The 13,810-nt window shown below is 37.6% G+C and overlaps 1 protein-coding gene across 6 annotated transcripts; it reads right to left on the bottom strand.

Annotated features, from left to right (window-relative positions):
- Nucleotides 1–8,426: 8,426 nt before the first annotated feature.
- On the bottom strand, nt 8,427–12,958 carry LOC145047583 (putative serine/threonine-protein kinase PBL7). Of its 6 annotated transcripts, XM_078995883.1 has the most exons (7): nt 11,821–12,956; nt 11,283–11,437; nt 10,991–11,195; nt 10,635–10,848; nt 9,759–9,906; nt 8,995–9,328; nt 8,427–8,868 (listed from the first exon to the last, which is right to left on the bottom strand). In XM_078995883.1, the coding sequence occupies exons 1-6, from the start codon at nt 12,848–12,850 to the stop codon at nt 9,005–9,007; spliced, it is 2,076 nt and encodes a 691-aa protein (XP_078852009.1). In that variant the 5' UTR covers nt 12,851–12,956; the 3' UTR covers nt 8,427–8,868; nt 8,995–9,004. The 6 variants fall into 6 exon arrangements, 4 of the variants coding, with proteins under 4 accessions (XP_078852009.1, XP_078852010.1, XP_078852011.1 ...); XM_078995884.1 differs by lacking the exon at nt 8,427–8,868 and having other exon boundaries at nt 9,150–9,347; nt 11,821–12,958; XR_013682284.1 differs by lacking the exon at nt 8,427–8,868 and having other exon boundaries at nt 9,189–9,328; nt 9,759–9,953; nt 11,821–12,958.
- Nucleotides 12,959–13,810: the final 852 nt, after the last annotated feature.

The following is a 13,810-nucleotide window of genomic DNA, read 5'->3' as shown; positions in this document are numbered from 1 at the left end:
AATTCACTTTGTAATATATCTTCTAAAGTTTGATGTTACTTTTAAATTTATTTTAATACATCTTTTATATATTATTACGAATAAATTTGATTTTGTTGAATCTTTCTATACAAGAATTAGCTAACAATTTTCTATGGAACAAATAGCTACAAAATTTCTTACAGAAAATAGTTATGAGATTTGCTACGAAAAACCCCTAATTTACTAACTATATGTGATTATCTTACCATTTTTTAGGTATAAATGTTGTGTAATGAAATAGAAAGCGGTGCGCAAAGGAGTTGGAAATGTGGAAATGCGACGAAAGCAAGCCTTACTTGAAGTACAAATGACAGGTTTTCTTTTTCAACCAAAACAATCTACCGGATAATCCTCCGGTCGGAAATCATGAAAATTTGTTTTATGTTTCTAATATGAACAATTGGTAATTGTACTTGACATTTGCTTCTAATATAACTGAAAATATATATTGTATTGTGCTTAACACTTTTTATTATAATGTTTAATTAGTTATGTTGAACTATAGGTTTAGTGTATTATTATACACTAGGTGTGAAACCCGTGTATCACACGGGTTGATTTAAAAAAAAATAACATTAAATTAAAGTATAAACATAAAATATTTTTTAATGTATAACTTTAAAATAAGAAAGGAAGAAACGTATTTATTGAAGTTTAATATCATATATATATATATATATATATATATATATATATATATATATATATATATATATATATATATATATATACACACATGATATTTAATACTTTACATATATAAATATATAACTTTAATTTTAAAAAATGAAATTTGCTGAACAGGTTCAGCATGCAGAATTCCAAGAAAGAAGAGTTACCGATCCAGAGTAATGTAAGATTGAGTAAGACTCAGAGCCCGAGTACAGAGGCTGAGATAGTTGAGATGAGTCGATTACTGTATGCTTCCGTTGTAGGCTCAATTATGTATGCTATGACTTGTACTCGTCCTGATGTGGCCTTTGTATTGAGCATGGTCAACAGATATTAGGGGAACCCTGGCAAGGCTCACTGGACTACGGTAAAGAACATTCTCAAGTACCTATGGAGGACTAAGGACTGGGTCCTTACCCTCGGTGGGAGTGATGACTTGAGAGTAGTAGGGTATAGTGATGCTAGCTTCTAGACTGATAGGGATAATTTCCGCTATCGCTGGGGCTTTACCTTAAACGGAAGAGCAATTACTTGGAAAAGTTCCAAGTAGGAGACAATGGCTAGTTCAACTTGCGGATCAGAGTATATAGCAGAAAGGAAGGCAGCAAAGGAGGCTATATGGATAAAGAACTTCATTGGAGACCTTGGAGTTGTACCAGCTATAAAGGAGCCTATGGAGATTTTCTGTGATAGTGAAAGTGCAGCTGCCTTAGCCAAGGAACCAAGGGATCACGGAATATCCTTACACATCGACAGAAAATACCATTTCACCAGACATTGAATATAAGAAGGACTCCTTGTGGCAAAGAGGGTATCGTCGGATGAGAACCCAGCAGATCCCCTCATGAAGGGACTGGGTAGGGTTAAGCATCTTCAACATGTGAGGCGCATAGGGCTAAAGGATGATATTAGTTTTAGAAATTAGATAGCTTTAAAATTTGTAAAATGTAATTGACATTTGATGATAAATAAAGGTTGTTGTTTATTTATAAGTAAAATGTTGATATCTTCTGTCAATCGTTTACTATCATTTCATTTTGCATGTTTTGACTTCTAGAATAATTATGTTATGATATATCATATTATTCAAATTCTCCACAGTCGGTCATATGTTGGAAGTAGATATGAATCAAGATTGTCATAAAGTTGGCTTGTAGATGTCTAAGGCGTTCGACATAGCAAGAGTTGCTACAACATTCATGAGTACTCATAAGTTTTGAGTATTGGATTCAACCTACACTCACTTGTATCACTTCATAGAATTTATCCTGAGTAATCGTGAGACGGTAATATCATATAAGTCTTCAAACCTAGAGATATGAGTTGTTGATTATGAGTTGGTTATACATTGATTGTACAAAAACGCATTGGTAACTCGATGTTATAAAACATGCCTTTGTGTATAATTCAACAAGTAGTGGAACAAGCATATGAGTCGAAGTTTATCTGTTCCTTCTTGGATTAGAAGCGATATCTAGGCCCCTCGATGATTTTGTGTTGACCTATGTAACGAGCTCGATCAGAACTAAATTGATGCGTTCGATTAAGTTCTATGTCAAACAAATCGGAAATCGGGAAACAAACTGATGGACAATAAATACAACATTGTTTCATGTATTTGTCCGGCTGATATCTAGAACAGAGGATTATATGATTACTTATCTTAAATGGCGCATCATTATCATCTCAGTTTTGCGAGAGTTTGAAAGAGCTACGATTGTTGATCGGTTCCTGAAGTCATTCATGCAGTTATAGTTATTAGACGTATCCAAGTGGGAGACTATTGGATTAGGTGTCTAAGTTCATAACTATTTCTAAAATGTACTTGACCCGGTTGGCATGGCATTGCAACACTTGGATAGACAAAATGAGAGAAATGACACTTAAGGTTTATTAATATATTATAAGTTCTAATATATTAATAATATTATTTAATTAGTATTGATCAAGAATTAATTTAGAATTAATTTGGTGATCAAAAGGAGACTAATTAAATATATGGGGTTGATTATGTAAATCATCAATTCTTTTATATTGGGCTAATGATCCATGGTTATTGAATTGGGCTAAAACCCATAATGTGCTCCATGGATAGTTCATGGAGGTTATAAACCCATGGATCATGGAATATGAAAAGCCATATCAATTAGGGTTTACATGCTGTAACCCTACTTGTGACACAACTATAAAAGGACCCCATGGGCTACCAAAATCGGCACTATGTGTAGAACAAGAAGGTTAGCCGATTTTGAGTGATAGTGCAGTTCTCTCAAAGTTATTCCAGGAGTTGTGGTGTTGTGTGAAACACTTGAGGCATCACATTTGAGGTGCTAGGATTATAAGGTTCTCAAGGAATCCAAGCAACAAGAAAGGTATGTTCTTCTACTAGCTTTTATGGTTCAAAGTTCCCCATGTCATGCTAGTTAGGTTAAGAACCTTGGAAAATAAAATTTGTATGTATCTTAGTAAAACATAGATCCAAGGTTTCTAGGGTTGCATATACACCTTAGAAGTGTTAGAATGCTCAAAACCCTTCAAGATCTTTGTGATTCTTGAATGTGTCAGTAGTTGTATGTTTTGGATTACGGTTCGATGGCAGGCGGTGCCAGAGGAATGTTTGTATGTTAGATTATATTGGTTGTTTGTGTGATACCTGTATGTGCCTGGTAGGGATGTGAGTGTGGGTAAGGGCCCGTATCTCATCACTAGCTGAGTATGGATGGGGTTCCATATCTCAACATTAGCAGAGTAGGGGCGAGGCCCATGATAGGCGAGGCCTTAGGACTGGAGCATATAGTTTTGTGTATGAGCTAGTATGATTATATGATATTGTTTGTAGAGTACAGCGGGCGAGGCCCAGAGAAAGGCGGGGCCTAGGAGAAACAGATCTGTATACCGAGTGGGGCTCGATGCCAGGCGCGAGCCTATGTCGGTCGGGGACCTAGGAAGGGATAAGGGCCCAATATATGTGATTATATGTATGGTATTTGGTAGTTTGGGGAGCTCACTAAGCTTCGTACTTACGGTTTTTCAATTTTGGTTTCAGGTACTTCCAGTGGTGGAAGGAAGAGCTCGGGACGACAACATTGCACACACCAATTGTTTTAGCCTGGGATGTTTATACTCTAATACATTTGGAAGATGTTTATGGTATTTTGAGATACATGATTTATGGTTTTTATGTGATGAATTATTAACTATGGTTTTATTTATGACTTAAAATGAAATTTTTGGACCGTATTTGTGGGATGTTTCATTATGCTTATAATAAGATGATTGTCTTTGTGATAATTGTAACGACCAAAAATTTCAATAAAATTTAAACTTTTCAAAAACAACCCATTTTAATAATGTTATTACAAAAAGGTTTTCAATACATTTAATATCAGAGTATTCCCAGTAACCATGTCATAAACATAAACACGAGGAGCGGTACGATCACGTCTTCGCCTTGCCACGGTCTCCTAAAGAACCTGAAAAACATTTAAACCACAACTGTAAGCCCGAAAGATTAGTGAGATACCCCCAAAATACCAACCCCATATACGACCTTCCGGTCCAAAACATATTGCCTTCCGTCCTATAACATAGTGTCTTCCAGCCCATAACATAAATAACATACATAACATAACAGAACATAGAACAGCCATGCATATCGGGTCTATTATGTGACTGGTCCGCCGTATCGAGCCTTCAGTCCACCGGGTCCATCCTCCGAGTCTAGCCATGTCCTTCGAGTCTGCAGTGTGGTTGGTCCGCCCGCACCGGGCCTTCAACCCACCTGGTCCACTCTCTGAGTCTACAGTATGACTGGTCCGCCCGCATCGGGCCTTCAGTCGGCCTGGTCCACTCTCTGAGCCTCGGCACATCTGGTCCGCCCTCGTGGGGCCTACAGCCTATCCGGACCGCTCTCTGGGCCTTCGGAACAACCGGTCCGCCCTGGGTATCTTGGCCTACAACACAAAGCAGGACCCGCCTCAACCCAACTCCAGTCCAAACAACCATGTGCACATAACATACAATCATATAACAGTTCATAGTCAACAAGCCGATCAAGCAGATCACATAACATATCATTACCTTAACCAGGATACCGACCTAACCGGTCACTAGCATAGCATCACCCTACATATCAGGAAACCGACCTTAACCAGGTCTCTAACATATACCATCCTAGCTACCAGGATGTAGACATATCAAAGCAATAATATAACAACAAATATCCGAATCTCAATCCGATAAAGGGCCGACCTTGGTGCCTTAGACCCTGTCGATATAGTGAGGATAACTCACCTCGCGAATGTCGATACTCTGAACTGAAGAAGCAGACTCTCGAATCACCAACTCACCGCCAATCCCGAACTAACCATCATAACAAAATAAACATTAGGCCAATCATACATCCACTTATCGGGCCAAGACCAAAGTCCAAATCTCATACAAAGTCCAATATTGGCCCAATTTACCAAATTGAGCCCACCTCACCAAATGGGCCTAGATCCAATGTCCATAACAATAATTGGGCCCAAAATACTCTATCCATAAATTCCCAGTCATGGCCCATAAACCAACAACCCAAAAAACAGCCCAAACTCTAAGGCCCAATATGAAAGTCCAACAGGGGGAGTATGCTGGGCGTACCCTCCTTGGTACGCGGGGCGTACAACATTGATTCGCAAAGGGAATCGGGGCTCTGGCTCGCTACCCGGGGCGTACTCGAAGGTTACACGGGGCGTAACCCTGATGCTCAACAATTCCACATAATGACTTAATGGTTTAAGCTCTTAAGCCCAAACTTCAGATCCTTAGGCCAAATATGATTAGAACTCATAAAGTCTCAAACTTTATCACTTGGGACGTCCATAAAGCTCTTAATCCAAGGTCTTAATCCATTAAGACTATGTTTCTCACACATGGAACAACTACAGCCCTTGGGACCTCATTTTTCTCACTCAAGACCTCTCCAAAGGTCTGAAAGGATAGATAATCTCGGCCAACACAAAGCATGAATCAAGATGAGAACTTTGGGACAAGAAAGATGCTAAAAACCCCACAACACTTAGATCTATGCAAAATAGATGGCAAGCAAGAAGCTTTATACCTCAAACAAGCTCCAAAGGATGGTATCTCTTCAGATCTACAAGCTCCAATTGTTCCTCTTCTTCCTTGACAACTTCTCCTTTCTCCTTCTAGCATTTCTTTTGTTAAAATGAGCTTTCCAAGGTCAAACACACCCAGCAATGGAGGGAATACGAGTTTCTAGGGTTTCTGAGGTTAAAGATGAGCTTAAGGAGGCTAGGGTATGAACCAACATGTTCCTTATATAGTGGCTGACCCTAAAATAGGGTTTGGAGTTTCTGAGAGTACGCTGGGCGTACTCACCCGGCCACCCCGCCATCTTTCCTCCCTTTACGCTGGGCGTAAGTCCAGCTTACGTTGGGTGTACCCAGCCAAACTTCAAAATGCATGCATGCCATGCATGCATGGGACCTTTTCCACTTATTCCACAAAGAGCTATAAACACTAATCCTCTTCCAAACGCCACAACTCCTCTACTCTAAACCCGCTCCCAAATAACTTTACATTCATACGAGGGTGACGAGAAGCCCAATGCTTCTAACAACATACACCAGCCCGAAACCTTCTCGGATGAAACCCATTTCCCGAACGCGGTGTTACAATAATTGTTCGGAATGCATGTATGTGTTTGATGTTCTGTGATTATCTAGTTATTATATTTATGTGGTAAAGATAGGGGTGAAATAGACCCTGTAACCGGTTGAAATAGGTCGAAAGGGATCGCAAGCACCCAAATATGCTTGACAATATCGGGTTGAAATAGACCGAAGGAGATTGTAATCACCTAGATATGCTGGACAGTATCCGGTTGAAATAGAGTGAAGCGGTTGTAGCACCCATATATGCTTGGTTGTATGTTGTATGGTATGTGGTATTTTGGGGGAAATCACTAAGCTTTATGCTTACGGATTTCAGTTTATGTTTAAGGTACTTCTAATTCGAAGGGGAAGGGCCCGACTTGATCACACCGCATCACCCTATGATTTTTGTATTTTGAGATTTTTGGAATTTTTACTCTAATGATATGTTGCTATGAAACACTTTTGACTAATTTGATATGCGTATCATATGTTTTGGATGATTTTAAAAACAACAATTTTATCTATATTTTTAGGATGTTACAACTTGGGGGTCGAAGGCACCAATACCGGCCTAGTGGATTACGTATCCATGTTTAGGATGTTGCTATGCGATATTAAACTGTAGAACTGCCTGTAAGTCTATTGATTGGCTGTATGATTACATATTTGTCGGTTATATGTTTATCTATCAAGTACATGTCAATATAGTATGGTTGGGTTGAGGTATTACTGCTTTGTGTGGAAGCCAACAAACCTAGGAGCAAGCCATACAAATTTGTAGGCCTTGAGGGCAAACCAAACATATGATGTGGCTCGGGAGCAAGCTAGACTTGAGTTGTATACCTGAAAGGCAAGCCAGACTCAAGTTGTAGGATCAGGGGCAATCCAGTCTGTTATATGTGGACCCAGTATGCATGCTATTATATGTTTGTGTGTTGGTACTTTAGGAGAACTCACTAAGCTTTGACTTACAGTTTTAGTTTATTGTTTCAGGTAGTTCAGATGATCGTGGGAAAGCGAATGCGTGATCGTGCACATCTTCCTGATTTCATGATATTGGATCTTGGGCAAAACTCTAATTTTGATTAACTTTTAAAACAATGGTTTTGTAAACATTTTTGTTATTGAAATGGGCTGTCTTTGAAATTTTTATTTTTTTTTATGATTTTTGGAATGTATCAGATGGCGACTAACAACAATTGCTCATCAGATAAGGAGAGAGAAGAAGCGGCGACCAACAACGGTTCCTTTCTATAAGAGAGGAGTGGTGACGGAGACAATCATGGAGCTGGTGAGAGAGGAGTCCAGAGAAAAGCAACAAGAAAAAAAGAGGGCCCAAGTTGTGGAGAACGAAGACTCGGAAAATAGATTTGAAGAAGAGGCGAGATAAGAAGAAGATGGAAGGCTTAGAGGCAAGGACCATCTGAGGACGAGGCATAATCAAACAAGGCAGTGGAAGAAGTCGAGGAAAGAGTTCTGGTTTGGTGTTGGAGGTTGTTTTATTACTTAGGAGGAAAAAATAAAGGGAAAATATAGAGAAGAGTAAATTACTGAAATCATCCCTATGGTTTGGTCAAAATTTAACGTTTGGTCCCTAACTTTTTTTGCACTCGGATCGTCCCGGTGGTTTGATTTTATTGTTGTTTTCATCCCTTACATACATAAAGTTAGGGACCAAACGTGCAATTTTAATCAAACCATAGGAACGAAAAATGCAATAAAATCAAACCATAGATACGATCCGAGTGCAAAAAAAAGTCAGGGACCAAATGTGTAATTTTGACCAAACTAAAGGGACAATTTTAGTAATTTACTCTATAGAGAATAATGGAAGCACCTCCGACAACTATGAGAGAATGTTGTCAAAGGTGGAGGGGAACGGTTGTGGGTTGTGGGTTGTGGTCAACAATAGAGTTTTGACCTATACCATGTTATGTAATAGATTGATTGATTAATAATGATTGTTAAACCTAATATAAATAATGATATATAATGGGCCCTTTGCCTAACCTAAACCCTACGGATATTGAACATAAACCTTAAATGCTAACATACTAAAATTATAACTTAAAATGAACATAATATTTAATCACAATATCATATAACAACTTAAATTGAACATAGTATGTATTCATTTATATAACAAGTTAAATAAAAACATAGAATTTGAAACCTTGCATCACGATGCAGCCTCACATGCCCTTGTAGATCCACGTTATCTTAGGTGTTTGTTTTTTTCTAAAAAAAAACTTCTAACCACTTATTGTTGTACTGCCCAGCATGTGCGCAACACTTAACCTTTTGCAGCTGTTTGTTTTTCAGAAGACCACTTATTGTTGTACTGCCCAGCATGTGCGCAACACTTAACCTTTTGCAGCTGTTTGTTTTTCAGAAGACTTCTGATTTGAAAACTATTGTGTGTATGCTTTGTGTGGATTGAGTTTTTAAGTTTGATCTTTATTATTTTATCCATGGTATCTTTACTATTAAAGATCAAATAGGGCTTTCACTTAACCTACAAAAAAATAAAATAATAAGAGACTTATAATACAAAATCCGGTTTCTTTAGCATCTAATGAGGAGCTTAAAGAAAACCTGTAGCATTGGTTTTAGTAAGGAGATTTGAGAGTTATATATATACCTGCTAGACACTATCGAGGGCATAACTCAGATATGAAGTCCTCATCTGCCCCAGAATCATAGTCATTGGTTGGTAATAATTCCTTAAAGGCATCTGTATAATTTGAATACTTTTTTATCAGCCATGGTATCATATATATTTTTGGTTTAGGAAGAGCGAGAGATAAAGTGTTAGTGAGCATGCCAACAACTTCCTCCATTGTTGGTCTATTAGTTGGATCTTCTTGAACACACAACCACCCAATGTGGATGACTCTTGTAATGGTGCTTGAGTCAACATGAATTCTAGGATCAATTATATCTGAAGATGGTCCTTCCAACCAATTTGTCCAAGCCTACAACAATTCCACATATCTATGATTATATCAAAACCATTGCACCAAAAGATGTGTGTCTTGACATTTTCTATATACATAAGTTTGCCAATCATTTTGATCATGGTCCTCTATTAGTCATTCATTAAATGTGGATTGTTTAAAGTTCACGTTGAATACATAAGAGACACAACATATAACATTTCTCACTCACATCACATAATTAAGACCCACAAAATGTGAAGAAAATGAAAAACCAAGCATCTTTTCTATGATTCAAACATTGTGAAAAATTGGGCATAGAAAAGCAAGTACAAGTTGAAAAAGATTGACAATAAATTGATATGAAAATTCATGTCAAATTGCATGCTTAGGTCAATCTTAAAACATCAATATATGTACTTTGGATTATATAGGATCTGATCATCCATAATCATACATTCATACTTACATATACATATCTTTCAAAGGTCATGTTGCCTCTGGGATTGTGTATTGTATACCCAGTCACGGTTACCAAAATCAACACACCAAAACTATACACATCAGCCTTAGTTGACAGACGACCAGTCTGATGTACTTCTGGTGCAATATATCCCCTGTCACACATAGCAGTGACATAGCAGTGACATAGCTTGGACCATAACTACAAATTACGGGAGCTTTGAGTAGAAAATATACATTGCAAAGATAAATTAATGTATCTGGGAAACTTTTCTCCTAAAACTACAAGGAGTTGCTTGCCCCAAAACATAGGGACTCTCTCTGGTTGTCCTATAACAAATGCAATATTTTACCATCTTGGGGAAGTTAACAGTCTACAAAATTTTTCAAAGTTTATAATTACCAAGTGATATCATACATATATTTTTCTAATATTCACTTTCTTACAGCTATGCCTCGAGCTTAAAATACTTGCGGACTTAATATGAACCGTAACAGAGTTGAAAACAATTTTCAATTGTGGAAGAATATATGATGATTTAAAGCATTTCCGATGCTTTAGCTTTACTAATACTGAGTGACCCAAGTGACCATGTGGTCTTAACCACAACTGTGACATTAGGTCTAAACACTACCTTGCAACCAAAAAGCAAATTGATTTCACAACCTTTGTTGTTGAAAAACAAGAAGAAAGTAAGTTTTGAATAATATATTCTTAGATAATTCGAGGACCCTAGTAGTCACCATCGTGATCCCAAATAGCAGTTGCCTTTTTGTTGGATCCAATGGGATCACTAAGAAACAGAACATCTGAAGGAGTTCAAGACAGCAGCATGAGATCGATAATGGAAGTTTTTTAATAAAAGGGTATGTGCGTACTTACATACGTCCCGTATTAGTGATCCACTTCGATGCAATCAATCCCGTTTGTCGACCTAGATCTGACAGTTTGGGGTGTAAAATTTCATCTAAAAGAATGTTTTCAGGATTGAGATTACCGTGTATGACATTATTCTGGTGAAGGTACAGAAGTACACTTGCAACACCTAGTATTATTTTGTTGCGCTTATTCCAGTCCAACACAGTACATTTAACGTCTACAAAGACATATATATAGAGAGAGAATATTTTGAAGTTTAGAAAAAATTAAGGTTAATAGGTGCACTTTGCCCTCTTTTGAACCAAGGTGTGGCATAACGCATAAGCATGTGATGTATGTTTCAAAAATAAGAAGCGTACCATTTATCAAGCACTCTAGACTTGCATAAAGTGCAGACTCATAGACAAGGAATACTTGTGTTCCTTTGATGGAATATCCAAGCAACTTAAGCAAATTCTCATGCTCAAGTTTTACCAGCAACGCCACTTCATTTTTATAATCTTGGTACTTGGAATCAGAATTATATCTGTCAATTGATACTCCTTGTCCATTTTGCAGCCTTCCCTGAAAAAGAGAAATCAAGTTGGAGTTTTAGCAATCTTTGGAAACCTTGAAATAATGGAATTAAAGAAGATGTACGACTATGTATACCTTGTACACGGAACCACAGCCCCATCCTGAAATTCTATTACTATCAGAGAAGTTCTCAGTTGCGTCAACAATAGTTTGAAAGTCAAACCTGCGTAATATTCTGTTTTCACCTCCAATAGTGTCAAAGTATAACTCCAAAGATCTTTTACTCCCAACTACAAAGAAAAATCTGTTAGAAACGAATAAGAAAATAGAGGATTGTACGATATCATAGAATATATAGAACAGGTATATGTTCTGCGTTTTGAAAACAACTGAGCCATATAAATTTGAAAGTAAGAAATACAAGGATGTCATTTGGGAATGGTGACAATTGTTTATTCGATTATGTAAGCTACCTCAATTTCACTAGGTTTTGCAATTTTTTATTTATTTATTCAATTATGTATTGTTGATCCTCAATGAAGGAATATCTTCTGTTCAACTGCAAAGTTATCAGACTTGTATATGCTCACCTACTCGCCAAAACAAATTGATAATAAATATGTTCTTGCAATAGGTGTATACAAGCCAAAGAAACCAGGACAAAACAAATTACCTGACTTATCCCCACTGAATGAAGACAGAAACATTGGCACCTTATTACCAAATATTTTCATGCCTGGAGGGTGCAATGTGTAATTGGGTTTATCCTGTTGAGATAAAACAGATTCAAGAGAGACTACAACATCAGACATTGTAGGTCGTTGCTTTGGATTGTTATGCAAACACCTATTTGCAAGCCATCCAAACTCCTTCAAACATTTAGGCAAGATTCTGTCTGTTATGGTATGATCAACAATTTGCTTTAGCCTACCTCCTTTCAGAGCTTCTTGGGCCCAATTTACTAAACCCCAATGCTCCTCATCAAGATTACTATCGACCGCTTGTTTTCCACTCAAGACTTCAAATAATACAACCCCAAACGCATACACATCAGACTTTCTCGTCAGTCTGCCTGTTGCAAAGTAGACTGGATCCAGGTATCCAAAAGTGCCTTTCACAAAAGTGTTAACATAAGTGGACGGTTGATTAATTGGACCAAGTTTTGACAACCCAAAATCTGAAATCTTAGCAGCCCAGCTGTCATCTAACAATATATTTGAGCTTTTTACATCGCGATGTATAACTCCATGCTTAATCCCCGCACCTGTGTGAAGATGATCTAACCCGCGGGCTGCCCCTAAACATATTTTGAGTCGTCTCACCCAAGTTAAAGGACTCTGAAATTTATGAAGATGGTCTGCAAGGGTTCCATGGGACATATATTCGTAAACAAGAATCATCTCTTGCCCATCGTTGCAATAACCAATCAAAGACACCAAGTGACAGTGCCTTAACTTAGAAAGCATCTCAACTTCAGCCCTGAACTCAACTGCTCCTTGATTAGAGGTTGAATCCAGGCGCTTTATAGCCGCAACCAAATCAGTTGCCCCATCAGTGATGGTTCCTTTGTAAACCATGCCAAAACCCCCACGCCCGATTACCAATGACTCATCAAAGTTTTGGGTTGCTGAGTGAATCTCAGAAAGTGTAAACTGACGGAACTGCTGTGGCAACTCTAAGGACGAGGAAGATCCAGTATCCATACCGATAGGAAATAAGATGGTTAGAGATCTTGAAAATTTAGAGAGAATTTGAGAAGCTGGAATGTTTCCTGTGTATAGTCACAGATATGCAGTCAAATCGGAGGTGGATATGCAGTTGATTTTAAAATTTCAATAAATATTTAGGGTCCACGTGATGTCAAATCGGAGTTGGAAATGCACGATTTCTCGATAATGAAGACACAATTTCGCAGAAAATGTTAGAAACGACACGTATGATAGCTACTGGCTCCAGCAGCCATTGACTCGGCGCTCTAGAAGACTACAATCACACCTCTGTATATTTTTCAAACAAATGAACCGTAAATAATAAAGTTTAATGGATTGTTTGATATTTGTTGATGATTTTATTCTCATATCGTCATTTAGTGTAATTTAATTCACAAATTAACAATAAAGTTCAACTCCTGATTTTTTAGACTGGTTAGGAGGTGTGGATTGCATCTTTGTATAAAATGAGATTGATTTTGGTTCGATTAAATGGTAGGAGTAAAGGGGGTTGTCGTCTCCTTGGGGTCCAAGGCCAGCACCTAGGTGGGGTTAGGATCAAATCAACTTTTGATTTTATATTTGGTAATCATAAGAATTTGAATTCCATAAAACCCTAGTTTGTGGTCTCATATTAATGCAATGATACGGAACTCCCTTGAAGGATTATTCTCATACTTTGGATTTCGTGTAACTCATGTATAAAGTCGAAATATCCTATTCAGAAAATAATCACACGATCTTTCAATTAGATTCAAACTAATTATTGATTTCAAAACCTTTTTCTCTTCCAACCCCTAACAATTCAATCAGTTTTAAACTCTTGATACCACACTTAGAAGCTCCTGATTCGTTGTTCTCGACTCCTCTTATATGTCTCTTACTCAGCAATTATCAAACAACCTGTGACTACTACTTTTGCTAAATTTAACCATGTCGGTCTTTTTCTTTAGT

Source organism: Lactuca saligna, chromosome 5 (assembly GCF_052625555.1).
Source record: "Lactuca saligna cultivar CGN05327 chromosome 5, ASM5262555v1, whole genome shotgun sequence".
Lineage (NCBI taxonomy): Eukaryota > Viridiplantae > Streptophyta > Magnoliopsida > Asterales > Asteraceae > Lactuca > Lactuca saligna.
The sequence above is the reverse complement of the archived record's forward strand: the minus strand, read 5'-3'. Positions and strand labels throughout refer to the sequence as shown.